The following is a 14,228-nucleotide window of genomic DNA, read 5'->3' on the forward strand; positions in this document are numbered from 1 at the left end:
TTAGCAAAAATATTTACCTGTCTTATTAAATATTTTCAAGAGTGAACCATCAAGTTCATTTGATGGTTATATCCAATGAAATTCAAAGGACATTCCATCAAATGTGGAGCCAGACAACAAGCTAGGCATCATGGGTGCCCAAAGGGAGCCAATAGTCAAAGGAGGGAGTGGCAGAGGAGGAGACAAACACATATAAACGGGTACACTGAATTTTAATGTAGTTAGTGCTGAGAGAGATGCCCAGGATATGTGAGCACAGAGAAGGCACTTAAAATATGCAGTTCAGAAACAGTTTCCAGGAGAATATTTCTGAGCTGAATTCCTAGATATTGAGCAGAATGAGCTAAACCAAGAAAGGAGGAAGGGCATTCAAGCCATAGGGTGTAGCACCAGCAAGGGCCCTGAGTCATGTGCAGGGAACCGGAGCTCGAAGTGCAAGGTGAGGAATGGCAGGAAGTAAGGATGAGGGCACACGTGGCGGCCAGGCAATGCAAGCTCCTGTGTACTACATTAAGCATGGCTCTACCCTGCGGGTGACTAGAAGCCACCAAAGAGATCATGCACAGGTTGCATGATTAACTCTGTATCTTCATACTAAGCCCTCTAGAGGCAAATTTAAAAGAGATTCCAAGAGGATAGAATGGAGAATGGAGGGAGTCTGGAAGGAAGATGATGGGGACCTGAACTTTCGCAGTGGTGGAGAGAATCCAGATGGATAGATGAATCTGAGCAGCATTTCGGAAGTAAAACTGGCAAGACTTCACACTAGACACAGAGGTTTCTGGAACTATGTCCCAGAGGGTAGAGTGAGAGCATTTCTATTCAAAATTCATTTAAATTATATTGAATGTCTTCCATTTTCTTTCATTTGAAACTTTTAAATTTGCAATAGAAATGCCCTCAGCTTACCTATATAAACTTTCTTGGCACCGTGCCCAAACATGAACCATCTGCTCCAAAGCAAATGACAGTAAGTCTCACTATTTCCTATGCAAGTGCTAAGATACCTAAGGTTTGGTATCAAACATCTTCACTCATTAGGGATAAGAACACTATTCAAAGCTAGAAGTTCTGATGTTTATTTAATATTAACTCATAACAGTTTTGATAAGGAATCTAGTAATATCTAATCACCTGATAATTAAGTCTTCCATTCTAAATTCTGTGTTTATTTTACAGTTAAGAACAATGAGCATAACTTCCAAAATAAATGTTAAATAATGATGATGTACATATTTCTTGGTTTGTTCCTAAATATCTCAGAAATGTCATTAATATTTTACCACTAAATATTAAACTGATTATTCATTTATCATGTTTAGAAAGTACCCACCCACTCCAACATTAACACCCCTTTTCTTAAAAGCTCATTTATAACAGATCACTATTTAAAAATTGTAACACAAAAATTAGGTCGTTCAGCCAACCACACTACAAAATCTATCTTCTACCCTCGAAGATTTAGAAATATATTTCACTTTTAAATTTGCATTATAAAAATAGAAACAGAGTTTAAAATAACTAATCATAAACTTTTCCACAGAACATTAATAAACAAACTATAGAATATAATTGTTCTCTACTACCATTTTCCTATAGAAAGGATATAAAAACTTACTACAACCACAACAAAGAGAAAACACTGTTTAAAGGAGATACTATGGCTAGTATATTTTTATATTTAAATTTCAAATGATCAGAGTTAAACACATGTTTAAATAAGTATTAAAATTACCCACTAAGAAAGCAGCAGTCTTACCTGTAACGAACATGAAAAGAATGGTCTTCTCTCATGCTTATCAAATTTTCCTCCATCGAGTCATATTATAAGCTGGGTATACTAAGAAATTATTTTATTTTGTGCCAATCCAGCTCTACAATGTAGAATTGTTGCAGAACATTGTCCGGTTAGTATATTAATGAGTTGGTGTTAATACATCCTAAGCTCCTGCTTCTTCTTTATTAATAATGAAAGGAGGTCAATGTCAGACAGCTTAAAGGTTCAAAATGTGTCCCAAATCCTTGCATCTCTGGCCCTTTCAGCGGCACTTCAGCAACATTTCTGCAAAAGGAATACAAGATGTTTTGCTTGAAGTCCTGTTTTCAAAGAATAACCTAAAGTAATTCCAGGCTGTACCGTAATCACATAGCTAACTTCACAGACTGCTGTCAGGTCAACTATGGCAGAAAAACAGCAAAGGGCTTAATCATCAGAGGGCTTCTACAGAAGGATGTGAACATATGATATTTACTTGAGACATGTACTTTTTCATTTTTTAAATTGGTTTAAAATACAATAATTAATGTTACATTTTCCATTACAAATATAGAAGAATAGATATAATACTAGTGTCTTAAAATTGTGACACTTTAAGATTTAAAAAACTACCATTAACAAGTAAAATGAAAATTCAACAACTCATTTGAACAAGTCAGTCCTAAACTCTATAAATTTATTTCTTCAAAGAAGATATTTATGCTGATTTTAAAATTTTCTCTGAAAGTGATTATACCCACAATGAACAGCAAAAGGATGAATATGAAGATATAAAAGAGGACATCAAAATCATAAAATGTGGGGGAAGAGAGTAAGAAAATGTGCATCTTTTCCTCCCTGGAATGTATCTGAGCCTATATGACTACCAGTCTAAGGCAAGTAGATGTACGAAAGGGTTAACATACTTGAAAAACAGGGTAACAACAAATCAAAAACATACAATAGATTCACAGAAACCAAAAGAAAGAGAACATAAGTATAATACAAGAAAAAAATCATCAAACCACAAAATGAAAAGCAAAAAGAAAAAGGGACAAAGAAGAAATATAAAATCAACAGGAAAACAATGTTTAAAATGGCATAAATACACATCTATCAATAACTACATTAAATGTCAATGAACTAAATGCTCCAATCAAAAGATGGAATGGCAGTCTGGATTAAAACAACAGACTACAATATGCTGCCTACAAGAGACCCACTTTAAGGCAGAGTAGACATATAGATTGAAAGTAAAGGGATGGAAAAGGATATCTCATGGAAACAAAAACGACAAGAAAGCAAGAGTTGCTATACTTAGACAAAATAGACTTTAAACCAAAAGCCATAAAGATAAAGAAGGATGCTATATGGTGATAAAAGGATCAATACAAGAAGAGGATTTTACACTAGTCAACATATATACATCCAGCAAAAGCAGTTATAAGAGGGAAGTTTATAATAATACAATCTTACCTCAAGAAACAAGAAAAACATCAAATCAACAAGCTAAACTTGCATCTAAAACAACTAGAGAAAGAACAAACAAAACCTCAAGTTAGTAGAAGGAAGGAAATCATAAAGATTAGAGCTGAAATAAATGAAATAGAGACAAAGAAAACAATCACAAAGATCAATGAAACTAAAAGCTGGTTCTTTGAAAAGATAAAATTGATAACCTTTAGCTAGACTTATCAAGGAAAAAAGGGAGAAGACTCAAATCAGTAGAATTAGAAATGAAAAAGGAGAAGTTACAACTCATCCCATAGAAATTCCAAGGGTCATAAGAGACTACTATGAACAATTGTATGCCAATAAAACGGACAGCCTGGAAGAAATGGACAAATTCTTATAAAGGTACAGTCTCCATAGACTGTGAACCAGGAAAAAATATAAAATATGAACAGACCAATCACAAGCACTAAAACTGAAACTATTATTAAAAACCTCCCAACAAACAAAAAAGTCCAGGACCTGATGGCTTCCCAGGCCAATTTTATCAAACATTTGATTCTTTGCGACCCCATGGAATTCTCCAGGCCAGAATACCAGAGTGGGTTGCCATGCCCTCCTCCAGGGGATCTTCCCAACTCAGGAATCAAACCCAGGTCTCCCACATTGCAGGTGGATTCATTACCAGCTGAACAGTTAACAACTATCCTTCTGAAACTTTTCCCAAAAATCACAGAGGAAAGAAAACGTCCCAACTCATTTTATGAGGCCACCATCACCCTGATACCAAAACCAGATAAAGATACCACAAAAAAAGAAAATTACCTTTTATGATTTAAAAAAAAAAAAAAAAAGCTCTCCAGAAAGTGGGCATAGAGGGTACATAACTCAACATAATAAAGGCCATATATGATAAACCTGTATCCACTGTTTTCCCATCTAATTGCCATGAAGTGATGGGACTGGACACTGGAAAACAGTGACAGACTTTATTTTCTTGGGCTCCAAAATCACTGCAGAATGTAATTGCAGCCATTAAATTAAAAGATGCTTGCTCCTTGGAAGAAAAGTTATGACCAACCTAGACAGCATATTAAAAAGAGAGACGTTACTTTGCCAGCAAAGGTCTGTCTAGTCAAAGCTATGGTTTTTCCAGTAGTCATGTATGGATGTGAGAGTTTTCCATAAAAAAAGCGCCAAAGAATTGATGCTTTTGAACTGTGGTGTTGGAGAAGACTCTTGAGAGTCCCCTGGACTGCAAGGAGATCCAACCAGTCAATCGTAAAGATCAGTCCTGAACATTCATTGGAAGGACTGATGCTGAAGCTGAAGCTCCCAAACTTTGGCTACCTGATGCGAAGAACTGACTCACTGGAAAAGACCCTGATGCTGGGAAAGACTGAAGGCAGGAGGAGAAAGGGATGACAGAGGATGAGATGATCGGATGGCATCACTGACTTGATGGACATGTGAGTTTGAGCAAGTGCTGGGAGTTGGTGATAGACACGGAAGCCTGGTGTGCTGCAGTCCATGGGGTCGCACACAACTGAGTGACTGAACTGAACTGAAGGAGACAAAAGACCCGTACTCTGAAAACTGTAAGATGCTGATGAAAGAAACTGAAGACGACATAAATAGATGGAAAGATATACCATGTTTGTGGATTGGAAGAATCAGTGTTGTAAAAAATGATTATACTACCCAAGGCAATCTATGGACTCAATGTAATCCCTATCAAATTACCAATGGCATTTTTTCACAACACACACAAAAATCTCAAAATTTGTATGGAGACACAGAAGACCCCGAATAGCCAAAGCAATCTTCAAAAGAAAAACAGAGCTGGAAGAATCAGGCTCCATGACTTCTGACTACACTACAAAGCTACAGTCATCAAAAGAGTAAGTTACTGGTACAAAAATAGAAATATAGACAACAGAACAGGAGAGAAAACCCAGAAATAAGCCCATGCACCTATTGTCAATTAATCTATGACAAAGGAGTCAAGACTACACAATGTTGGAAAGAGTCTCCTCAACAAATGGTGCTGGGAAAACTGGACAGCCACATGTAAAAAAAATGAAATTAGATCATTCCTTAAGTCCAAACACACAAAAAAGCTCAAAATGGATTAAAGACCTAAATGTTGAGACTGGACACTATAAAACTCCTGGGGAAAAACATAGGCAGAACACTCTGACATAAATCACAGCAACATCTTTTTAATCCATGTCCCAGAATAATGGAAATAAATGCAAAAATAAACAAATGGGACCTACTTAAACTCAAAAGCTTTTGCACAATAAAGGAAATGATAGACAAAATGAAAAGACAGCCCACAGATTGGGAGAAAACATTTGCAATAAGAAATTAGTCTCCAAAATTTACAAACAGCTTATTAGGCTTACTAGCATCAATACAAACAACCCACTCAAAAAATGGGCAGACCTGAATAGACATTTCTGCAAAGAGGACATACAGATAGCCAAGAGGCATATGAAAAGATGTTCAACATCACTAGTTATTAAAGAAATGCAAATTAAAACTACCATGAGTTATCACCTCACACCAGTCAGAATGGCTATCATCAAAAAATCCACAAACAAATCCAAAACAAATGCTGGAGAGGGTGTGGAGAGAAAGAAACACTCCTGCACTGTTGGCAGGAATGTAAATTGGTACAGCCACTATGGAGAACAGTATGGATTTTCCTTAAAAAACTAAAAAATAGAGCTACCATATGACTCTGCAATCCCACTCCTGGGCATATATCCAGAGAAAAACATGGCCCAGAAAGATACATGCACCCCAATGTTCATTGCAGCTCTGTTTACAATATCCAAGACATGGAAGCAACCTAAATGTCTGTTGACACAAGAATGGATAAAGAAGATGTGGTATACATATACAATAGACTATTACTCAGCCATTAAAAAGAATGAAATAAGGTCATCTGAAGCAACATGGATGGACCTAGAGAATGCCATACTGAATGAAGTAAGTCAGCGAAGGAGAGATATCATAGGACATCCCTTATGTAAGGAATCTAAAAGAAATCATGCAAATGAACTTATTTACAAAACAGAAAGAGACTCATAGACTTAGAAAATGAACTTATGGTTGCCAGGGGGAAGGGACAGTTAGGGACTTTGGGAAAGTCACGTACACACTGCTGTGTTTAAAATGGATAACCAACAAAGACCTATTGTATAGCACATGGAACTCTGCTCAATGTTATGTGCCAGCCTGGATGAGTTTTGGGGGTTTGAGGGGGAATAGACACATGTATATGTATGACTGAGTCTCTCTGCTGTTCACCTGAAACTACCACAACATTGGTAATCAGCTCTACCCCAATACAAAATGTTTTTGGTGTTAAAAAAAATTAAACATATATGCATCTAATAAGGAAGCACCCGATACGTAAAACAAATACTAATAGATATAAAGGGAAAAATAGTGCTTGCTTTGGCAGCACATATACTAAGATATAAAGGGAAAAATGGAATACAGTAATAGTAGGAGATTTTTCAACACTCTACTTACTTCAGTGGACAGATCTTTCATTCAGAGAATCAATATGGCAACTGCTACTGCTAAGTCACTTCAGTCGTGCCTGACTCTGTGCGACCCCACAGACGGCAGCCCACCAGGCTCCACCATCCCTGGGATTCTGCAGGTAAGAACACTGGAGTGGGTTGCCATTTCCTTTTCCAATGCATGAAAGTGAAAAGTGAAAGTGAAGTCGCTCAGTCTTGTCCGACTCTTAGCGACCCCATGGACTGTAGCCTACCAGGCTCCTCCGTCCATGGGATTTTCCAGGCAAGAGTACTGGAGTGGGGTGCCATTGCCTTCTCCCAATATGGCAACAGAGATATTCACTAATATAACAAAACAGTTAGACTTAATTGATATTTTCAGGACAGTACATCCAAAAAACCAGAATATAGATTCTTTTTAAGTGCATATGGAACATTTTCCAGGACTGACCACATACCAGGGCATAAAAGAAGCCTCAATAAATTTAAGAGTATAGAAATTAACTCAAGCATCCTTTCTGATCATAACAGAATGAAATCAGAAATTTCACAGAAGAAATGAGGAAAAAAGTAATTACATGGAGATTAAACAACATGCTACTAAAAAAACCCCAATGGATCAACAATGGAATCAAAGAGGAAATTAAACTACAACCTTTAAGGTAATAGTTAAGAGAAACAAGGTGAACATAAGATATACGTGCTTACAGAAATAAAATTATACATATGTGTGTCTGTGTGTGTATGTATTCTTGGAATCCAGTGTTATAAACAACCCCATAGGTCAGTTAGCCCAACATATTACTACAACATTCCCAGAAAGGTTACAAGGCAGCTAATCCTAATTTTGAATAGTCCTTTCAGCAATCTATTCCATATTTTGAGCAATCTTTCCATTTCTACCCATTTCTCCCTTCTACTGCCATCCAGTAAAGCCTAACTTCTTTTCCACATAACATCCCTTTAAGTATTTCAGCTATAACATAAACTAGACTCTAAATAATACACACTCACTGCTTTGTTAATTAACTATAGTTAGGATAGTAGGGAACAGAGTAGGAGGAGAAAGGTAGAAAGGATTAGTCTAGAGGGATTTCCTAGAGCAAATGCGGTTTTCATATTAATAACCAATGTGGCATATAAGAAACACAAAATATTATCCCTCTTATCCTCTCTCTTGGCCAACAAATGAAGCAGTATCTTAAGAAAGGAGGAAAAGATGGGTAACGGTTATTAAACCAACAAATCTCTTTTTCCTTTTGTTTAGAATTCCATGTACTTTTTTTCTTTAATAAAAAATATTAAGGGAACTGGGCTCCCCAGGTGGTGCTTGTGGTATAGAACCCACCTGCCACTGCAGGAGACATAAGAAATGCAGGTTCAATCCCTGGGTCAGGAAGATTCCCCGGAGGAGGGTATGGCAACCCACTCCAGTATTCTTGCCTGGAGAATCCCATGGACAGAAGAGCCTGGCAGGCTATGGTCCACAGGGTTGCAAAGAGTTAGACATGACTGAAACGACTTGGCACGCAGGCACATTAAGGGAATTAGTATAGATAATCAGAGCAACAGCTCCAAAGTGCATTTAAATTACACAACAGCTAAACTGTCAATTAAACTGTTTTCCACTACCACTTTGAGGTTTAGGTTATTTATAGTATGGGGCAGAAGGTGAGGTATTAGAATTAAGTTAAATTACAATTTAATTGAAATATTTTTCCAGCCGTGATATCACAATGAAATCCCCAAGCTCACCAAGTATTAAAAAAAAAAAAAAATTAAGGAGGAGGAGCCAAGATGGCGGAGGAGTAGGACGGGGAGACCACTTTCTCTCCTACAAATTCATCAAAAGAATAACTGAATGCAGAGCAAACCTCACAAAACAACTTCTGATCGCTAGCTGAGGTCATCAGGCGCCCAGAAAAGCAGACCATTGTCTTCGAAAGGAGGTAGGACAAAATATAAAGGATAAAAAGTGAGACAAAAGAGCTAAGGACGGAGACCCGTCCCGGGAAGGGAGTCTTAGGCGGCCTTGCTTGGGCTAGGGTCCGGGCCTGAGTGCCCTGAGGACAATCGGAGGGAGCTTCTGTGAGGTGCCAACTTGAACTGTGGGAGACCAAGGGGGAGAGAGTTGACCGGCCGGAACACACTGCCGGCCGTTCGCAGAACAAAGGGACGGAGAAAGTCCCAAGAAGAGGTCGCAGGCTGCGGACCCGCCCAGCCCCGCCGGAGGCAGGAGGCAGGGGGGAGGGGAAGGTCGCGGCGAGACACAGGGCGCAGACACCCGACCGGCGCGGGCGGGGACTGGGGCTGGGGAAGCAGAGGGCGGAAGGCGCGCGCACCCGACTGGCGCCAGCGGAAACTGAGACTGGGTCCGCGGAAGGGAGTGAGTGCGCCACACCTGGGGATAGTGCGCCCATCAAGCCCCTCGCTGCCTGGACCGCTCTGACGGGGAAGGCACAGAGAGCAGGCGCAGCTTTTCCTTCCGCGCTTTTGTGTAACACCCGAGGGCTGGAACCTAGCGCAGCGCGGGGCGCGCTCCATATAGAACAGCCGGGAGCCTGAGCAGCGGCAGACGGAGAAAGCAGCGTCAGCCCCTCCGGGCAGCGCCAGCCCGCCCCCGCAGGGCCAGCCCCTCCCCGCAGCGTCAGCCCCGCCCCGCAGCGCCAGCCCCTCCCCGCAGCGTCAGCCCCTCCCAGCAGCGCAACGGAACTAGCTGACTGAATAAGAGTCCCCCTCCGCCCGCCTGTGTCAGGGCGGAAATGAGGGTCTGAAGAGACCGGCAAACAGAAGCCAAATAAACAAAGGGAACCGCTTCAGAAGGGACTGGTGCAACAGATTAAAATCCCTCTAGAAAACACCGACTTCACTGGAAGGGCCCTGTAGATATGGAGAAGTGTAAGCTGGAACGAGGAGCTATCTGAAACTGAGCCGAACCCACACTGACCGCAGCAGCTCCAGAGAAACTCCTAGATATATTTTTACTTTTTTTTTCTAAGTAAGGAAAAAAAAAAAAATTTTTTTTCTTTTTATATTTTCTCTTTTTTATTTTTTCTCTTTTATTTTCCTTTAAAATTCCCTATTACTCCCCCATTACTCCTTAACTTTCATTTACATAGATTTTTACGATTTTTTTAATTAGGGGGAAAAAAAAATTTTTTTTTTCTTTCTTTTTTTTGTTTTTTTTTTCTTTTTCTTTTTTCTTCTTTTTTTTCCTTTCCGTTTTCTCTTTTATTTTCTATTTTTCTTTTTCTCTTATTTCTTTTAAAGTCCTCTAGAACTCCTCTACTACTCTTCATTTTCATTTTCACTACACTATAACCTTACCAAAAGAAAAAAAAGAGAAGCCCTATCTTTAAACCGAAGATTATTCTCTCCCAATCTTGACTCTCTGTTTTCTACCTCAGAACACCTCTATTTCCTCCTTTCCCCTTCTCTTCCCAATCCAATTCTGTGAATCCTTGTAGGTGTCTGAGATACGGAGAACACTCTGGGAACAGACAGCTGCGTAGATCTGTCTCTCTCCTCTTGAGTCCCCCTTTTTCTCCTCCTGCTCATCTCTATCTCCCTCCTCCCTTTTCTCCTGTTCATGTAACTCTGTGAACCTCTCTGGGTGTCCCTAATGGGGGAGAATCTTTTCACCATTAACCTAGAAGTTTTATTATCAGTGCTGTATAGTTGGAGAAGTCCTGAGACTACAGGAAGAATAAAACTGAAATTTCCAGAATGGCAGGAAACTTAAGCCCAAAACCTTTGAGAACACAGAAAACTCCTGACTACATGGAACTTTAAGCAATAAGTGACCTTCCAAAAGCCTCCATACCTACACTGAAACCAACCACCACCCAAGAGCCAGTAAGTTTTAGAGCAAGACATACCACGCAAATTCTCCAGCAACACAGGAACATAGCCCTGAATGTCAACATACAGACTGCCCAAGGTGACACCTAACACATTTAGACCCATCTTCAAAACTCATTTACTGGGCACTCCATTGCTCTCCAAAAAGAAGAAATCAAGTTCCACGCACCAGAACACGACGCAAGCTTCCCTAACCGGGAAACCTTGAAAGCCAATCGTCTAACCCCACCCACTGGGTAAATCCTCCACAATAAAAAGGAACCACAGACCTCCAGAATACAGAAAGGTCCACTCCAGACACAGCCAATCTAACAAGATGAAAAGGCCAAAGAAAATACCCAAACAGGTAAAGGAACATGAAAAATGCCCAACAAGTCAAACAAAAGAGGAGGAGATAGGGAATCTACCTGAAAAAGAATTTAGAATAATGATAATAAAAATGATCCAAAATCTTGAAAACAAAATGGAGTTACAGATAAATAGCCTGGAAACAAAGATTGAAAAGATTCAAGAACTGTTTAATAAAGACCTAGAAGAAATAAAAAAGAGTCAATTAAAAAATGAATAATGCAATGAATGAGATCAAAAACACTTTGGAGGGAACCAAGAGTAGAATAACGGAGGCAGAAGATAGGATAAGTGAGATAGAAGATAAAATGGTGGAAATAAATGAAGCAGAGAGGAAAAAAGAAAAAGGGATCAAAAGAAATGAGGACAACCTCAGGGACCTCTGGGACAATGTGAAACGCCCCAACATTAGAATCATAGGAGTCCCAGAAGAAGAAGACAAAAAGAAAGGCCATGAGAAAATACTCAAGGAGATAATAGCTGAAAACTTCCCTAAAATGGGAAGGAAATAGTTACACAGATCCAAGAAACCCAGAGAGACCCAAACAGGATTAAAAAACCCAAGGCGAAACACCAAGACACATAGTAATCAAATTAACAAAGATCAAACACAAAGAACAAATATTAAAAGCAGCAAGGGAGAAACAACAAATAACACACAAAGGGATCCCCATAAGGATAACAGCTGACCTTTCATTAGAAACTCTTCAGGACAGACGGGAATGGCTGGACATACTTAAAGTAATGAAAGAGAATAACCTACAACCCAGATTACTGTACCCAGCAAGGATCTCATTCAGATATGAAGGAGAATTCAAAAGCTTTACAGACAAGCCAAAGCTGAGAGAATTCAGCACCACCAAACCAGCTCTTCACCAAATGCTAAAGGATCTTCTCTAGACAGGAAATGCAGAAAGGTGTATAACGTGAACCCAAACACAAAGTAAATGGCAACGTGCCACACCTATCAATTAATTACTTAAATGTAAATGGGTTGAATGCCCCAACCAAAAGACAAAGATTGGGCTGAATGGATACAAAAACACAAGACCCCTATATATGCTGTCTACAAGACACCCACCTCAAGCAAGGGACACATACAGACTGAAAGTGAAAGGCTGGAAAAAAATATTCCACGCAAAATGGAGACCAAAAGAAAGCAGGAGTCGCAATACTTATATCAGATAAAATAGACTTCAAAATAAAGGCTGTGAAAAGAGACAAAGAAGGACACTACATAATGATCAAAGGATCAATCCAAGAAGAAGATATAACAATTATAAATATATATGCACCCAACATAGGAGCACCGCAATATGTACGGCAAGCGCTAACGAGTATGAAAGAGGAAATTAATAGTAACACAATAATAGTGGGAGACTTTAATACCCCACTCACAACTATGGATAGATCAACTAAACAGAAAATTAACAAGGAAACACAAACCTTAAATGACACAATGGACCAGCTAGACCTAATTGATATCTATAGGACATTTCACCCCCAAAACAATCAACTTCACCTTTTTCTCAAGTGCACATGGAACCTTCTCCAGAATAGATCACATCCTGGGCCATAAATCTGGTCTTGGAAAATTCAAAAAAAATGAAATCATTCCAGTCATCTTTTCTGACCACAGTGCAGTAAGATTACATCTCAATTACAGGAAAAAAATTGTTAAAAATTCAAACATATGGAGGCTAAATAACACGCTTATGAATAACCAACAAATCATAGAAGAAATCAAAAAAGAAATCAAAATTGTTATTAGAAAATGAAGAATAATGAAACACAACAACCCAAAATACCTTATGGGACACTCGTAAAGCAGCTGCTAAGGGGAAGGTTCATAGCATTACAGGCTTACATCAAGAAACAAGAAAAAAACCAAATAAATAACCTAACCCTACACCTAAAGCAATTAGAGAAGGAAGAAATGAAGAACCCCAGAGTTAGCAGAAGGAAAGAAATCTTAAAAATCAGGGCAGAAATAAATGCAAAAGAAACTAAAGAGACCATAGCAAAAATCAACAAAGCTAAAAGCTGGTTTTTTGAAAAAATAAACAAAATTGACAAACCATTAGCAAGACTCATTAAGAAACAAAGAGAGAAGAACCAAATTAACAAAATTAGAAATGAAAATGGAGAGATCACAACAGACAACACTGAAATACAAAGGATCATAAGAGACTACTACCAGCACAGCTCTATTGCCAATAAAATGGAACAATCTTGGATGAATGACCAAATTCTTAGAAGGATTAACTTTCCAAATAAAAACTTGAACAGGAGAAATAGAAGATCTTAACACACCCATCACAAGCAAGGAAATCGAAACTGTAATCAAAAATCTTCCAGCAAACAAAAGCCCAGGACCAGATGGCTTCACAGCTGAATTCTACCAAAAATTTAGAGAAGAGCTAACACCTATCTTACTCAAACTCTTCCAGAAAATTGCAGATGAAGGTAAGCTTCCAAATTCATTCTATGAGGCCACCATCACCCTTATTCCAAAACCAGACAAAGATGCCACAAAAAAAGAAAACTACAGGCCAATATCACTGATGAACATAGATGCAAAAATCCTTAACAAAATTCTAGCAAACAGAATCCAACAACATATTAAAAAAATCATACACCATGACCAAGTGGGCTTTATCCCAGGAATGCAAGGATTCTTTAATATCCGCAGATCAATCAATGTAATACACCCATTAACAAAATTGAAAAGATAAAAACCGATATGGATTATCTCAATAGATGCAGAGAAAGCCTTTGACAAAATTCAACACTCATTTATGATTAAAACTCTCCAAAAAGCAGGAATAGAAGGAACATACCTCAACATAATAAAAGCTATATATGACAAACCCACAGCAAGCATCACCCTCAATGGTGAAAAATTGAAGGCATTTCCCCTGAAATCAGGAACAAGACAAGGGTGCCCACTCTCACCACTACTATTCAACATAGTGTTCGAAGTTCTGGCCACAGCAATCAGAGCAGAAAAAGAAGTAAGAGGAATCCAGATAGGAAAAGAAGAAGTGGAACTCTCGCTGTTTGCAGATGACATGATCCTCTATATAGAAAACCCTAAAGACTCTACCAGAAAATTACTAGAGCTAATCAATGAATATAGTAAAGTTGCAGGATATAAAATTAACACACAGAAATCCCTTGCATTCCTATATACTAACAATGAGAAAACAGAAAGAGAAATTAAGGAAACAATACTATTCACCATTGCAACAAAAAGAATAAAAATACTTAGG

General features: G+C 38.6%; 1 protein-coding gene across 2 annotated transcripts in view; it reads right to left on the reverse strand.

Annotated features, from left to right (window-relative positions):
- Positions 1-14,228, reverse strand: part of GPSM2 (G protein signaling modulator 2) — a 69,762-nt gene that overhangs the window by 32,750 nt on the left and 22,784 nt on the right. Inside the window, exons 1-2 of one of the 2 annotated variants that reach the window (XM_043460461.1) lie at positions 6,755-6,881; positions 1,760-2,062 (exon numbers count right to left, since the gene is read on the reverse strand). The exons of the other annotated variant lie outside the window; for it this stretch is intronic. Of the exons in view, the coding sequence (XP_043316396.1) occupies positions 1,760-1,815 (56 nt within the window). The 5' untranslated portion in view covers positions 1,816-2,062; positions 6,755-6,881. Of the gene's footprint in view, positions 1-1,759; positions 2,063-6,754; positions 6,882-14,228 lie in introns of those variants that run through there. 2 annotated transcript variants of the gene reach the window in all.

The sequence above is a fragment of the Cervus canadensis genome, chromosome 2 (assembly GCF_019320065.1).
Source record: "Cervus canadensis isolate Bull #8, Minnesota chromosome 2, ASM1932006v1, whole genome shotgun sequence".
Taxonomy (NCBI): domain Eukaryota; kingdom Metazoa; phylum Chordata; class Mammalia; order Artiodactyla; family Cervidae; genus Cervus; species Cervus canadensis.